Source organism: Staurois parvus, unplaced genomic scaffold (genome assembly GCF_062004578.1).
Source record: "Staurois parvus isolate SC_StPar_1 unplaced genomic scaffold, SC_StPar_1.0 ptg000142l, whole genome shotgun sequence".
Lineage (NCBI taxonomy): Eukaryota > Metazoa > Chordata > Amphibia > Anura > Ranidae > Staurois > Staurois parvus.
The window spans coordinates 289,645-306,158 of NW_028317938.1; the positions used below are offsets into that span (position 1 = coordinate 289,645).

The 16,514-nt window shown below is 40.1% G+C and overlaps 1 protein-coding gene across 1 annotated transcript in view; it reads right to left on the bottom strand.

The window, feature by feature from the left end:
* The window catches only part of LOC149465151 (protein argonaute-1), a 141,126-nt gene that overhangs the window by 73,359 nt on the left and 51,253 nt on the right, over window positions 1-16,514 (bottom strand). The window contains exon 2 of the mRNA XM_089673585.1: window positions 1,720-1,903. Within this exon, the coding sequence (XP_089529711.1) occupies window positions 1,720-1,903 (184 nt within the window). The remainder of the gene's footprint in view (window positions 1-1,719; window positions 1,904-16,514) is intronic.

Below are 16,514 nucleotides of genomic sequence, written 5' to 3' on the forward strand. Positions count from 1 at the left end.
TTTTTTATGAATAAATCAGGGCTTTTGGGATTGTGTATGACGCAGTCATGCAGCGATGATCATTAATTCAAAAAAGTGAAAGATCACATAATGCTGTGGTGCTGTGTCATACACAGCACCAGTCCCAAAAATGCTGATTGCTGCGGGGTTGTGTATGTTTACAAGCAGCCGCAGATAGACACATACTCCCACAGAACTCCGTAATCTATTACTATTATGAATGAACAATTAGTGATGCCAGTGGGCTCTCTTACCACGCTGCTTAGTGGACCAAATGCTACATGCATTTGTTCGCCTAAAAGATTAAAATAGAACTTCATTCATCAACTTAGCTATTTTCGAAAACAGGCATGCTGTGAGTGCTAACTTTTCACATTTGCTTGTGCAATCAACCAAACCGTCAAGTCGTCAAATGGCTAGTGTCATAACTAATCACAAGTGCATGGCAACTGCAGATCAAATAGAGGCTAAGATGGCTGCTTCTTTGGCTGTAAAGGATACAATGGTGTAGTTCCACTGTGAATAAACATTTTAAAGGTCTAAAGCTGGCCACATGCGGTTTGACTCTCCGGGACCGGTTGGGCAGGAACAGGCCAAGATTCGAAACATGTATGGGCAGGCTGAATGTATCCAAGATGATCGATGGATCAGCTTGCATGCAACCAGCCTGTGAGCTTCTACATGCAATTAAAGTGTTACTAAACCCACAACAGTAAAATCAGTCTGTATATGAAGTAAAGCATGCTTGTTATACTCACAGTGGAACCTAAGTGGTTAATCCTCTGCATTGTGTAAAAATGCTGTTTGATCCTGAATTCTCTGGTCCTCCCCTTCTTAAAATACACCCCTCTTATCTCCTGATAAGACATATGGTGTGGAGACACTCTGCACATGCTCAATTTGGTGTGTATTGCTAGAGGAGTTTTCTTTCCCTTGGGAGATGCATGTGATCAGCACAGGGCCAATCAGCACTGTTCAGATAGAGGTCAGTGGTTCTGCATCCTCCTAGAGCAGAACGAAAACCCCTCCTACAAGCTTTAACCAAAGCTCTCCTGGACACTGATAGAAGTCACAAGACTGCTCTAACTGCTGATGAGAAAAGGTATTTAGCAGTTTTTATATAATTGCATTCCTATGTACTGTGGGAGACCAGATATAGTGAATGCAGGGTCCTGGTGGTAACACTTTAATTCTAGTGGCTATTATAGTAACTTGCAGTAATCACTGTGTTCTCCTGGCAGGGAGAACACAATGGCGCTGCTGGAGGGATTCCTCCATGATGGGGGAATTGAGCGATTTTTGGTGGGTACCGAGCCTCGCTGTCTGTGTCTATTGATGCAGAGAGCATGGCTTGAGATCGAGCCCAAAAGGTGTGAAACAATAGGAAGCTGCTTGCTGTGGTGGCACACCAAGAAGAGGAGGTGCCATAAGCACCAGTGGGGGACCCGAGAAAGAAGGTTCAGGGTTGCTCTGTGCAATGGAATTGGTAAGGTAATTATAAACCTGTCTGTTATTAAAAATAGAATATACAATCACTTTAGCAATGGCTTTGTTTTTTTAATTAGTTACATAAAAGAATCTTAAATAGTTTTGTTTTTTGTTTTTAATTAAAATGCTCATTGGATCAGAAATAATATTGTGTGATTTTAAGCTTTAAACTAAGCCACTTCTGTGGAATGGAGACTTTGTAATGTGTACTAAACAGAATAACTGCATTACCTGTTGACACGACGGGGACATTTATCTGGCTTGATATCAACCTCATAGTGGTAGACGTCAATCTTGGGAATGTCGACTTCAAAGTAGTTGGCAAGAAGTTTTATTGGCTTCCCGACTGTGCCAATGCCAGGTCGTCGTGGGGCTTGGAACACTTGCTGTAATGGTGGAACATACCCAGTTTGGGCTGTCATGTGGAGAAAGAAAGGGAAATGATCAATTAAAACATTGAAATCCCTATAGCTGTAAATAAACTGAAAAAACACATCCAGCAGAATGCAGCCTAGGCAGACAACTGTGAACGGAAAAGAGGTGTCTATTTTATTCACGTAGAACATTCCTCCATATGCCCCATCTTCCAGGGATGCAAAGAGATGAAAGTAGGCTCATTAAAACAATAGCGCTGTACTTTAGAAACCCTGAAGCTAAAAAAAAAGGTTTTATTAATGTTTCACTCTTTTATTTCACAATGTTTAGTGGCCATTTGAGTAATTAAAAATGTAAACAGGCAAATCTCTCTATCTTAATGCCCACAAACCACAAATTCTGTGTCTGCAGGAAACACATTTTTTTGATTCTAAGATTCTGGCACTAAAAATGCATTGGGTGGCAAGGAGTTACACTCTGCGTATTCCAACTTTGCCCGTGGAGTCTCTGTGCTTATAAAGGTTTCCCATTTAATTGCCTACATACTATATTTGACTTCAAGGGTCAGTATGTCACTCTTCATTGTAAAACCTATACTGCTTCACTTATACTGATGGTAGTTTATGTCCCCGCTGCCAATTACAACCATGCTATTTACAGATATTAGTGTCTATTTGCCTAACTTCACTACACCAAGTGATTTCAACATTTTGCCAGTTTGTGAGCAGTCTGTGGTTATGTAGATGTGTGGTGTTAGAAATGTTCTTTGATCATAGGAAATTTCTGTCAAAGGTTACTAGGCTCTTTCCAGTCCTGACTATGAATTGGCTACACCCGATTTATAAACCTGTGTACAGCGTATTTCCGAACATACTCAAACACTGTCAGGCGACCCTGCTCTTGAATGGACAGCTGAGACATAGACCCTCTTTTAGTACATGGGCCTCCAAACACGTGATAGGTAGTTAATAAAATAGATGTCTAATTTATGCCCCTTGAAAGCTTGCACGCTCCTTGGATTTTTGGCCCCATTTTGTGGCTAGGCTGCAAAAGAGTCTCACAAATGTGGCAGTGCCATACTCAGAAGGAATAGCAAAATGTGCTTTGGAGTAGGGATTCACTGAAATTTTGAAACGTTTCAGCCGAAAACACCCCTATCAGCCTTTGGCCAATATGATAAGTGAAGGAAAGATGGCCTCCATTCATCTCTATATTCTTGGAGGACCGGAGCGATGTCACTTCCGGTTTCAGCACCTTGTAAACAAGGCCATTTTTTTTTTTTTTTTTTAAATACTAGATCAATGCTTTTTTTGATCTAATGCTTTACATTGTAGTTAAGAGATGTGGGGTCTTATTGACGACAACTTTGTGAAATAAATTCCAATTTTAATTTACTTTAAATTTTATTTACTTTCTTCATTTTCCCAAAAGTGGTGGCAAAAAAAAATAATTGCATCTTAAAAAAAACACAGAATGCCTCTTAACTAAATACTTTGGACTGTCTACTTTCCAAAAAGGGGTAATTTGGGGAGTATTTACTGACCTTGCATTTTAGAGTTTCAAAAAAATGAGACTGGCAATCAAAATATAGAATACACATAACTTTCTAAGAGACTAAATATTATTCACCTATTTTTTTTTTTTCCAAAATGTAGCAGACAAATGTAGCAGAATGCATTTGGGCAAAATTTATTAAGAAATGTTACTTATTTGCAAAGTTTAACAAACTAAAGAAAAACATAAAAAATCCAGTGGTGATTAAATTGTACCAAAATTAATTTTATATCATTTTTTGAGAATGATATAGCTTTATTTTGGTTTTGTGTTACATGACTGGGTAATTGTTATTCAAATCAAGACAGCACTGAAAACTGAAAAATGGCCTGACCTGAAAGGAGGTTTTTAGTGGTTAGACAGTGACTTTAACCACTTGCTCTCCTGAGCATTTACCTTACTTCCTGACCAGGCCATTTTTTGCATTACATTGCTGCGTTACTTTAACTGACAATTGCGCAGTCATGCAGCGCTGCTCCCAAATGAAATGTACGTCCTTCCCCCACCCCACACGATTAGAGACCGACAATTTTGAGGAAAAAAACAAACAAACTATTTTTTGCTAGTAAACATGTCCAGTAAAAAAAATTTGTAAAATCAAATTGTCAGAAATTTAGGCCAAAATGTATTCTGCTACGTCTTTGCTAAAAAAAAAAAATCCCAATACGTGTAAATTTATTGGTTTACGTGAAAGCTATAGCGTTTACAATTGGTGGTATATATACTTGGATTTTTTTTCAATTTTCACTAGTAATGGTGGCGATCAGCGACTTATAGCGGGACTGCGGCGGGCATTCTGACACTGGGAGGAACTGACTTGGTGTCACTGACATCCCCAGTAACACCAATACAGTAATCAGTGCTGAAAAAAAAAAAAAAAAAAAAAAAAAAAGCACTGACACTGTACTAATGGCACTGGGCAGGACAGGAAGGGGTTAACAAAAGGCGCAATCAAAGGGTTAATTGTGTGCTGTTTTACTTGTGTGTGTGCTTCACTGTAAGCACACTGCTTTGCGTGGCTGTACTGTGCACGGCCATCCAAAGCAGTGTGCACAAACTGACAGGGAGAACTGTTTTGTTTACAAAACAGTTGTCCCCGTCGGAGATGCTCGGCAATCACCGGGCGCCGGTGAGTAACCACCAGCCGGGACCCGGTGATTGACAGCCACGGCCGCGAATCCTACCATCCCTATGGGCTCAATATAGACTGGAATCTCAGCTGTTCTATAAATAATAGCCAGCTTAATGGATATTTATGTACAAACATTTTTTTTTGTCCTGTTGTATATGTATTTTTTTTTTACCTACTTTGATGTAATTTTGTAGGAAGTTTGCCTATATTGCATTTTAACAAACTTCATTTTAAGTTGTCCACTATATGGCGTAGATTGATTCAAATTAACTTAATATCCGTTTATTGCACAAGAAGATTCCTTCTGGTGTCTGTCAAATTATGCCGAAGAGGTGGTGAAAGAACCTATATCTATAATTGGTTGCATTCAGCTTCCCTCCACAATTCTTATGTCAGACTTCTGGGAATTTCCCCCAGTCCTCAAGGATGATATTACAATACCCCCCAAATTCCCCTTTTTTGGAAAGTAGACAGTCTAAGGTATTTAGGTAAGAGGCATTCTGAGTTTTTTAAAATGTAATTTTTTTTTTCTTGCCACCACTTTTGGGAAAATGAAGTAAATAAAATTTGAAGTAAATTAAAATTTGAATTCAAGATGCACTTGGCCAAAAACTAAACCCGAAACATACAGTATTTAAAAATGTTATATATTTTTCAAACACAATTTTTTTGGGGAAAAAATACACTTTAATGATTAAAAAAAAAACAATATACACCCCAACTTTTTTGTAAAATATGAAAGATGATGCCAAGTAAATAGATACCCAACATGCCTTGCTTTAAAATTGCGCACACTCTCTTGGAATGAAGTCACGGTACTTAATCTTCATGGGTAACGCTTTAAAAATCTCTACAGGTTACCAATTTGAAGTTACAAAAGGAGGTCTAGTACTAAAATTATTGCTGTTGCTCTGACGTTCGTGGCGATACCTCACATGTATGATTTGAACACCATTTACATATGTGGCTTACGTATGCGTTCCTCTTTATAGAAAGATATGGGATATGGGGTCAATAAGACCCCACATCTCTTATCTACAATGTAAAGCATTAAATCAAAAAAAGCATTGATCTAGTGCTTAAAAAAAAAAAAAAAATGGCTTGGTTTACAAGGTGCTGGAACCGGAAGTGACATAGTGACGTCGCTCCGGTCCTCCAAGGATATAGAGATGAATGGAGGCAATCTTTCCTTCACTTATCTCTTTGCTCAGTGCTGGGATCGTTCATTGGTTTCTCAGGTAAGGCTGAGAACCAGCAAGCGTCCTTGGTGGGGTTATTTAGGCACCTGTGTCGGTGCTTATTTTCATATCAGCCAAAGGCCGATAGGGGTGTTTTCGGCTGAAACTTTTGAAATTTTGGTGAATCCCTACTCCAAAGCTCATTTTGCTATTCCTTCTGAGTATGGCACTGCCACATTTGTAAGACTCTTTTGCAGCCTAGCCACAATACGGGGCCAAAAATCCAAGCTTTCAAGGGGCATAAGTTAGACATCTATTTTTTTAGCTACCTATCACGTGTTTGGAGACCCTGGAGTGCCAGGACAATAGAAACACCCACAAAATTACAAACACCCAAAAGCATTTTTTAAGAGGCATGGTGAGTATCACGCTGCAACAAATGTTCTCCAGTGGATGTTTGTTTATTGACCTGGTTTAGAGCTGATAGCATTCTCTCACATCAACAGCATGAAACACCTTGGACTCTCTTATGACATAAACAGATTTATATCTTCGCAATTTGACAGTGCATCTTTATATCCTTTGAGGCACTCAAGCAGAAAAACCAAGTTCACAATAATTTATTTTTCATATACCTTCTGCTGTGTCACACTTCTGTTACTCAGTTTGGTGCCTAAAAAATGAAGTTGTCCACATCTCCACTGTAATACTAATTATATTGCTTTGGTCACGCCAAACTTACTGCCGCTTTTTTTATAAAATATACGCAAGCCAAAAGGATCTAATCCATTTGAGACCTCCCACCAGAATTGGCTCCAATATATACCTGACCATACGGAGGATAAATGGGATGAAGTTACTGTTACTTGGTTTCATGATGAGTATATTCGTATTGGGGACAAGATCACACAATTCAAATTCAATCATCACCTACACTGGGGGTCAACAACCTGTAGATCACGATCTACCAGTGGATCACAGCCAGGTGACTGGTAGATCGCAGTATAGGCTTGCTGACCTACCATCCCAGAGCATCAAACAGAGTGCAATGCAGAGGGACTACTTGTAAAGTTGGAGCTGTAGTAGGGAGCAAGAACTGCATAAGCCGATGCCCCCTCTGTAGTGCTGGCACCTGTCCCATGCGTGATACAAACTGCACTACATCTCTTATCCTGGCTAGAGGTCTCCAGAGTGGTGCCCGCAGCAGGAAAGTAGAGATCTTTAGGCCAGTGTGAAACAATACACAGGGCATAATAGTATAGGGCTGCAGGATATAATAGAAGTCTATGGCAAAGCACAGCTAACCCAGGAAAGTCACAAACGCACTGTGCTGCTCCCGCAGTGCAAGTAAACCACAGCAAATCATTGTGAAAGCAGCCTTAAAGGGGGGCTCAGACTAATCAGGGTTAATTTCCATTTGTAGTTTGTGGGGTAGTAAAACCCCATAGTTGAGATGTATTTTTACCAGTCCAACCACACCCCTTTTAGCTGCAGTGGCCCAAGGTGTACACATTTTGCAGCAGGGGTTATACACCCTGTCATGGGTGGTGGGTGTAGCACCTGCCAAACATGACCTATTCAAGTGAACGAGGCCGCTCTGCAAGTGCCCTGCAACCGTGTGCTGTGCAGCAAACAAGGCGTTAAAGCAGGCAGTGTTGTGTTGCTTTCTCACCACCTGCTTGAACCCCTCAGACCCCACAGAAGCATGCAGTTGCAGGGTGCTTGCAAAGTGGGCCCCATTTACTTGAATAGGTTGTGTTCGGCAGGCGGTAGCACCCACCAAAAGCAACAGGGGGTTTAATTCCTGCTGCGGTTATGTGTACACCTTTGGTTGCTGCCTCAGAAACCAAAGGGTAGGGATTGGGGATAGGAAAACCTTGACTTAACCATGGGGTTTTACCACCCCCCAATTTTACGTGTGAATGAGCCCTAAAGGTGCCGCTGCCGAATGCAACTAAGGGCCATCCCAGCAGGTATGTCATATTTCATACCTAGACGTTCAGATGATTCTGCGTATTAATCTACTCATGGATAGAATGTTATATGTATCCAGGGAAAGTTATTGCCCTGATATCAACTTGGGAGGGATTTTGGTTCTAGCTGCGGCCTCCGCCCACAACTCCCTCCCCAAATGAGGCGATTGGTTCTCTGCTTTAAGGAGACACCCTGCTGAGTTTCAAGAAAAACTAAGCTAAGCTGAGTTGAAGATTCTCCCTTGTAACATCGGAACCAACTTTGGGAGATAAAGCACCCTTTTGGCTCAGGAAACTGAAAGCTGCTTAAACCAAGGCTTTTGGCAAGTACTTTATCTAAATTGCTTTCGGTTATCTCTTTGCTGTGTTATTGCTCTCTGTATATTTATATATAAATGCTGATATTGCAGAGTTTCCTCTTTATCTGTACAAAAAGGAGGTGGTGGCAGTGTGAAGGGTTAATTGCATAATTAACCTGACCCAGTAACAATCGCTCCCAGGCTGCAAGTACACAGATTGTGGTCCATTAGCTGGAAAATCTTTGCACAGGGTGCAGCTGGGCGTGGCATTGTTATGCACGTGACAGCGCAGTTTTAGATTGGCTAGTCCTTTAGTCACGAGTTTGGTGAGAAGGGCTGAGGTCTGACGCCACGATCGTCACAAGGTAGACTATACTTCTAAACTGGATAAATGCTGTTCCCTCAACTCTACAAGTTTACTGTCAAGTGAATTCAGAACTCCCAAAATAAAAGAATTTATACAGGTAGGACCTGCCAGAAATGATATGGGAAGCCTGGCTGGACATGTTTACAGTCCAGTTGTCTAACTCTCTACCATCATGATGGTCAGCGTAGTTCACAGTGGTGCATCCATAAGATATACACAGTATCTGTCTCCACTTCAGTACTGTGTTACTGTACACAGCGGCTAAAATAATTATTGAACATGCCACCAATTTATATATTATATAAATATATTTGTAAAAGTGCTATTGACATGAAATTTTCACCACATGTCGGTAACAACCCATGCAGTCCATACATATAAAGAAACCAAAACAAACATGTTCATAAATTAAGTTATGTGCAATAAAATGAAATGGTACAGGGAAAAAGTATTTAACATGCTAACTGAAATGTATTTAATACTTCTTACAAAAGCCTTTTATGGTAATGACAGCTTCAAGACGCCTCCTATTGGATCCAAGTCAGGTGATTGGCTGGGCTATTCTAGCAGCTTCATTTTCTTTCTTTGAAACCAATTGAAAATTTCCTTTGTGTTTGGGATCATTGCTTTGCTGAAATGTCTACCCTTGTTTCATCTTCATCATCCTGGTAGATGGCAGAAATTGTTTTTTTATCAAGAATGTCTTTTCCATTCATCCTTCCTGGAATGGTGTGAAGTTTGCCAGTACCATATGCTGAAAAACAGCCCCAACACCATGATGTTCCCACCTCCAAACTTCACTGTTGGTATGGTGTTTTTGCATGGTCAGCGTGCATACAGGCCATGGCGGTTGAGTTCATTACTTATTGTTTTCCATGCCTTTTTGCACCTCCCTTTCTTCATGTTTTCAATCCTTTTTCCCTGCATCATTCCATTTTATTACACATAACTTCATTTCTAACCTTGTTTTGGTTTCTGTATAGATTGCATGCACTGTTACCAACAATGTAGTGAAAATTTCATGTCAAAGCCCCTTTAGAAATATATTTACCGAGAAAAATGGTGAAGTGTTCAATACTTATTTTAGCTACTGTATGTCTTTTTGCTGAAGGGAGAGAGAAGTGTGTTTTTTGTGCATGTCTGTCAGTGCAATATTTTACCTTTACTGCTCAAGCTCTGTGCAGCCTTGATGTATGTGCCTAAAACACAACCATCGTTGTGTCTCCATGTGTATATATGTAACTATTAGAGAGAGAAAAAGATAAACAACTCATGGTTTTCCCAAGTAGTGATTAAGCTTTAAAAGGATAATCTTTGGGAACATGTTACATGTTCCACCCGTCTTTAGGATGGAACATGTACCCACTGAAGCAGCCGCTGCCCTCTCTCCCTGTAACAGCAATACGGGGAGAAGTCCCCCGTACTAGCTGTGACTTTTTGAAAACAGCGCAGCTGTGCCATGGCCATATCATTCATTCACATAATTCTGTGAATGAACTACAAGTACCGACAGTCTTTGTGGCTGTCAGCTTGTAGGTCTCAATAGACTACCATGGCACTGTTGAGCACTGTGGTAGTTCATGGAGTCTTCTTGTCAAATGGTATCTGCTTGCCCATACAGGAAGTACGGGCACACAGATACACTGACAAGTTTACAGGAGTACAATGCTTTTTCAGGCTAAAAAAAATAAAAAAATAATAGTAAATGCACATTTTTTTAACCTGCAAAAAATGGGCATTTATTTTTAAAGTGAATTCATCCTTTAAAACAATCCCTAATGGTCTCTATAGCTGCTAGTACTGTGGCGAAATTAATCCTTAAATTTCAAAACTGAAGTGATGAAGTCTATGAGGTGCCACTTAAATCCTTCTGACTCGGTGAGGAGTGTTACTGTGCTTTATGTTGTACATTAATGTGTTGCGTTAAGGCACCCTTTACATTTGAATGGGTTGCTAACACACCTGGCCATTTTTTCCCCCAGATGTAACATGCTTGGTAATGTGTGCTATCATATTACAGATGTGTGTAGCCAGCTTTAAGTGGCTCCAGCACGTAGTGTGCGCCTGCTCTGTATTCTTAAGAAATTAGAAGGTTGCCCAGTCACTGCTGGGAGGTGACGTAGAATAAACTAAACTATGCTGCTGAAATTAAAGTGAAATCATTTGCTACTGTACATGAGAATTAATTACTCCAAAGTGAATGTTACTGTTAATGAAAAATATGTATATATTTGATTGTCAATTGCCCGCCCACAGTTTTACTCTAAGAGTCCCTTCGTCTGCGCAGTCTCATTCAGTGTTTTAACCACTTCCCGACCGGCCGTTGTATATAAACGGCCGGACGGTGGCACTGCAGGGTCGGGTGGCCGTCTATAAACGGCCTCCCCGCACCCTGCTTGTGCGCGCTCCCTGGGAGCGCGCAGCACCGCGATCCGGTGCCCGCTGTTTCCTCCGGACACAGTGAAACACCGATCGTTGGACGGGACCTCTGTACGAGGTCCCGATCATGTGATCACTGATTGGCCAATCAGTGATCACATGCAAAGTAGTAAGCAAGATGACACTTCAGACATCATTGCTTACTATGTGTGAAATCTGTGAATGATCACAGAGGTCACATGGTATAAGGCTATTCACAAAAGCCTTGTACCATGTGACAAGCTGTGACCAATCACAGCTCACTCAGTTCTTCTCAATGAGTGCAAGAATGCACACAGAGAGAAAGAGAAATGATTGCTTTTACATCCTATATGGGTGTAAAAGCAATCAGTGTAAAAAAAAAAAAAAATCTTCATCACCCCTCACAAGTAGTACAGTGTCACCATGGTGACACTGTACTGCTAGGGTGACAGTATGTAAAAAAAAAAATAAAAATAAAAAATAATATAAAAAAATAAAATAAAAATGTAAAAAAAAAATATGTTTAAAAATTATAATTTTTGCTTATAAACTAATTTGGATTTTTTTTTTTTACTAAAAAGATAACGGAATAAATTTTGGCTAAGATTTATGATGAAATATTATTTATTTGCAAAATTGTATAAAAAAAACACTTTTTTTCAAAATTTTTGGACATTTCATTTACATAGCAAAAAAATACAAATCCCAGTGGTGAATAAATACCACCAAAATAAAGCTTTATCTATCTCAAAAAAATGGTAAAAAATTCATTTGGGTACAGTGTTGCATGACCGCGCAATTGTCATTCAAAGTGTGATAGCGTTAAAGCTGAAAATTGCCCTGGTCAGGAAGGGGGTAAAAGTGTCCGGTCTGGAAGTGGTTAAGGTATGTTGTTTTAATGCACTACAACTGACTTACATTTGGACCTGCATTATTTTCTCCAATGCAGAGCACCAAAATGCATTACAGTGCGTTATGTGTTATAGTATACTGCAACACAGGTGCGTTGAAGCTGTGTTGGCGTAATGCATTATTACTGCAATGCACCACAAAATGAGGGGAAGTCATAAAGTGTGTCATAGATACACGAAGATTCTTTTGGGCCTCCATTCTGAAATTAATGGTATTTGCAATAGAAATACCTGTCAGAAACAGGCACGCCTTTCCCTCCCCAGCCACTGCACTTGTCAGACAGGTACATGGTCAAGGAGTTTTGTAATAGGGTAGGGGGAACTGATAGACTAGTTCCCCACTAGGTCAACCTTTCTTTTGAATGACAGCGCGCAGGAGTCGCCAGATGCACAGTAGCTATTCTGTCCAATACCAATTTTTTAATCCACCCTCTGTTGTCCCCTAATGGGGCACTAATTTCTCGGTTCTACTTCAGGCTCCAAACACCCAACACTCTGAGGACTAGTTCCCCATCAGGTCCAGCCCCCCCTCCCATCCCTGTGGGCTCATTATTACCATCACAATATTTGGGTATCACAAGCATCTCCTTCCCTTTTGTTTACATCTAGCTTTCAGCTGTCAAATCCCCTGGCCAACAGTTGAATGGGAACGTGGATAGAAACCTGTGCTGGTAGCTGTCACATTAAGGACAGCTTTCCAGCACAGACGCGATCCACTCTGGACATGTGCATACCTTTGGATGCCAGCTCAGAGCTTGTCTTGTTTACTGTGAACGTGTGGTTCTTAATATGATAGTAAAGATACATTATTTTTTAAATAATAAACGTCAGACTTACAATGGTTTTGCACAGCCCTAATCCTACATTTCTGGGGTCCCCCACTAGCGCTCCTGGCTCCTCCTCCTTTCCAAGCGCCTCCATAACAAACCATTTTCTATAGGGGCACTCATGTGAACTTAATCTCGAGCTGGGATGTGCGAGTCTATTGGCAAACACAGTGTAGCTCATCCCCAACCCACACCTCCTCCATGAACTTGATGGACAGCAGCAGAAGCCGATACGCTGCTGCTCTCGGGCACATCGCTGTGTCGATATCAGGCGTCTAAGTATTTAGGGGGGGTTGGGGGGGAGCTGATCAGAAAAAGGTTTTTTTTCCCTTAATACAGAGAATGCATTGGGATAAAAATAATAATAATAAAAAAAAAAAGTTCTGTTTCTACAATTACTTTAAAACAGTAGTAGTTTATTTAGGACAATAACCCATAGGGGGACCTTTTTCTTTTTTAATGTACTAGTATGCACCTCACCAGCACATTATGAGAGACTTACCTGTAAAGCGGATCTCTCCAGCGGCATGCTGTCACTGCTGAGAGGGCTTCCAGCTTCATCTGGTCTTTCTTCCGCTCTGCTCTGGCCGTTTGACTGGCTGGCCTACAATGATGTCACTTCAGTGCATGGGAGTCACGATTGTGGCACAGCACTCTGCATGGATGGCACACTCAAGTGTGCTTTCCATTCAGAGCACAGTGCGTATGCACTGGTGAGGTCACTGGCCGCTACAAATGTGAACGGTGCATGTTTAGAAAATTCACTGTACCTACATGGGTAAGCCGTATTATAGGCTTATCTGTAGGTACAAGTGAACAAGCGGACTGTGCTAGTGCTTTAAAGTGGTGGCAGTAAGAAATATCTGAATGTGTTGCAGTTAAACAGTAATGTTACCAAAACTGGCACAAATGCTTGCCTCAGTTAGATGCAGGTCATTTTAAAAGGGAACCACCGAAAAGTGTTGAAAATGTTTCAATGAATTCCCCCAAAAGTTTTACCATGCGTTACTGCAAGGCATGGATGTTAAGTCAAAAGCAGGCAACCCTAAAAAGGGTCTGTCCATCTAAAATTAGAATGTTACATTTTAGCAGACTCTGGAAGCCACGTGACAATTTCTGATATACCTTTGAGACTTTTCTGGTGAAATTGGTATTTTTGCTTGAGTTCTGAGTCTGCATATCTGTTGAAGTCATTAGAAGTAGGTTTCACTCTTCCTTTTGGAATTTTTTATTTATATTAGAAAATGAAGCAAGACAACTAGGGAACACGCATGTGGACAAAACAGAAGACAGGAATTATGGTGGGGAGAGTCCAAGACATAAGAAGTCAGCTGACTCAACTTGCCAGGTTTTGCTCATATCTAATATAAATATATATATATATATATATATATATATATATATATATATAATATATATATATATATATATATATATATATATATATATATCTATCTATATCTATCTTTTGTGTGAACTGATTCATAATTTTCAGAGCATTATAACCAGCATTTAAATCAGAAAGCACTTTAATTATGCAAGATATATTTGATCTGAGACAATTTTTTGGTGCCCTCTAAGATAATGAACCCAAAAGAAGACAGATTAGACACAGACATATGTTTAAATAAAGCAATAACAGTACTAAGTAGTAACCCTATCAGACTGTATCTTAAAACGGTTTCTAAAAAAAAAAAAAAATCCAGTATTTTTAGTTAACATTGACAATAAGGTAAAACAATCAATGCCGCCCACACATCTCCAGCACTAGTTGTCTTTGTCATGAGACGTCACTTGTACAGATGTCTGCGGGTATTCAGCTCCCTCAGTATTTTCCCATGGATTTCAGGGTTGAACTAAAAAAACCCCAGCACACCCTCTCCCCTTCATACCCATGAGAGTTTATACATCAAATTCCTAAGGTGGGGGCACATCTGGACCATAAAAAAAGCCGAAAATCTGAAGCCACAACCCCAGAACTCAGGGAAGGAAAGGACAATAGTGCGTTAAACCCTTTTATAGTGATAAGGACTTATAAGATACACATGTAAACTGAATTGTATATACTATGTGGGAGTAGATGTTGCACATTAAACCTATTTATATGGTAAAATATAAAAATACTAGAGAAAAAAGTTCTGTCACTGCTTTATGATAGCTATATTAATATGAACAGATTCACAAAGAGTTCTTTGTGAAAAATATACATGTAAATTAAATATAAACAAGTTACATTTGTTTTAGTAATTCAATTTAAAAAGTGAAACTAATATATTATATAGATTAATTACACACAGATATACTTCAGGCATTTCTTTTAATTTTGATGATCATGGCTTACAGCTAGTGAAAACCCAAAATTCAATAATCACAGAAAATTAGACTATTACATAAGACCAATAAGAGAAGATTTATAATACAGAAATGTTGGTTTACTGAAAATTATATCCATCTACAGTATAGTATGCACTCAATACTTGGTCAAGGCTCCTTTTCCATGAATTACTGCATCAATACGGCTTGGCATGGAGGCAATCGGCCTGTGGCATTGCCGAGGTGTTATGGAAGCCCAGGTTGCTTTGATAGTGGCCTTCAGCTCATCTGCATTGTTGGGTCTGGTGACTCATCTTCCTCTTGAGAATACCCCACAGATTCTCTATGGGGTTTAGGTCAGGAGAGTTTGCTGGCCAATCAAGCACAGTTATATCATGATCATTAGACCAGGTATTGGTACTTTTGGCAGTGTGGTCGTGCTGGAAAATGAAATCAGCACCTCCATAACGCTGGTCAGCAGAGGGAAGCATGAAGTGCTCTACAAATTCTAGGTAGAGGGCTGACCTGACTTTGGACTTGATAAAACACAGTGGACCAACACCAGCAGATGACATGGCTCCCCAAATTACCACTGACTGGAAACTTCACACTGGACCTCATGCAGCTTGGATTCTGTGTCTTTCCACTCTTCCTCTACACTTTGGGACCTTGATTTCCAAATGAAATGCAACATTTACTTTCATCCAAAAAGAGGACTTTGGACCACTGAGCAACAGTCCAGTCCTTTTTCTCCTTAACCCAGGTAAGACGCTTCTGAAATTGTCTCTGGTTCAGGAGTGGCTTGACACAAGGAATGCGATAATTGTAGCCCTTGTCCTGGATAAGTATGAGTGTGGTGGCTCTTGAAGCACTGACACCAGCTGTAGTCCACTCCTTGTGAATCTCCCCCAAATTCTTGAATGACCTTTGCTTCACAATCCTCTCAAGGCTGCTTGTGCACCTTTTTATACCACACTTTTTTCTTTCCACTCAATTTCCATTAATATGCTTGGATAGAGCATTCTGTGAACAGCCAGCTTCTTTAGCAATGACCTTTTGTGTCTTATCCTCCTTGTGGAAGGTGTCAATGACTGTCTTCTGGACAACTGTCAAGTCAGCAGTCTTCACCATGATTGTGTAACCTATTGAACTAAAAACTGAAAGACCATTTAAAGTCTCAGGAAACCTTTACAGGTATTTTGAGTTAATTAGCTGTTTAGAGTTTGACACCATGGGGTTTATTTACTAAAGCTGGAGAGTCCAAAATCAGACTCCCTTCTGCAAAGAAACCAATCAGCTTCCAGGTTTCATTGCCAAAGCTTCATTGAACAAGCTGAGGTTAGAAGCTGATTGGTTTCTATGCAGAAGGGAGTCTGATTTTGGACTCTCCAGCTTTAGTAAATAAACCCCCATGAGTCTACAATATTTAACTTTATCACAATATTATAAATTGTCTGAGATACTGAATTTTGGGTTTTCACTAGCTGTTGGTCTAGGTTCACACATAAGTGTATTCCACAGCGTTTTGCAGAAATGCACTACAGGCCATTTAACATGAATTCCTATGGGATACGTTCACATCTCCCCGTTTTCACCTGGTGCATTTTTTGGAAAAGGGTCTAGGACTTTTTTAAATGCAAAACATTGTGTCAGGGAATGGGAAGATCGCCTCGGCGATCGAAACTGCACATGCGTAG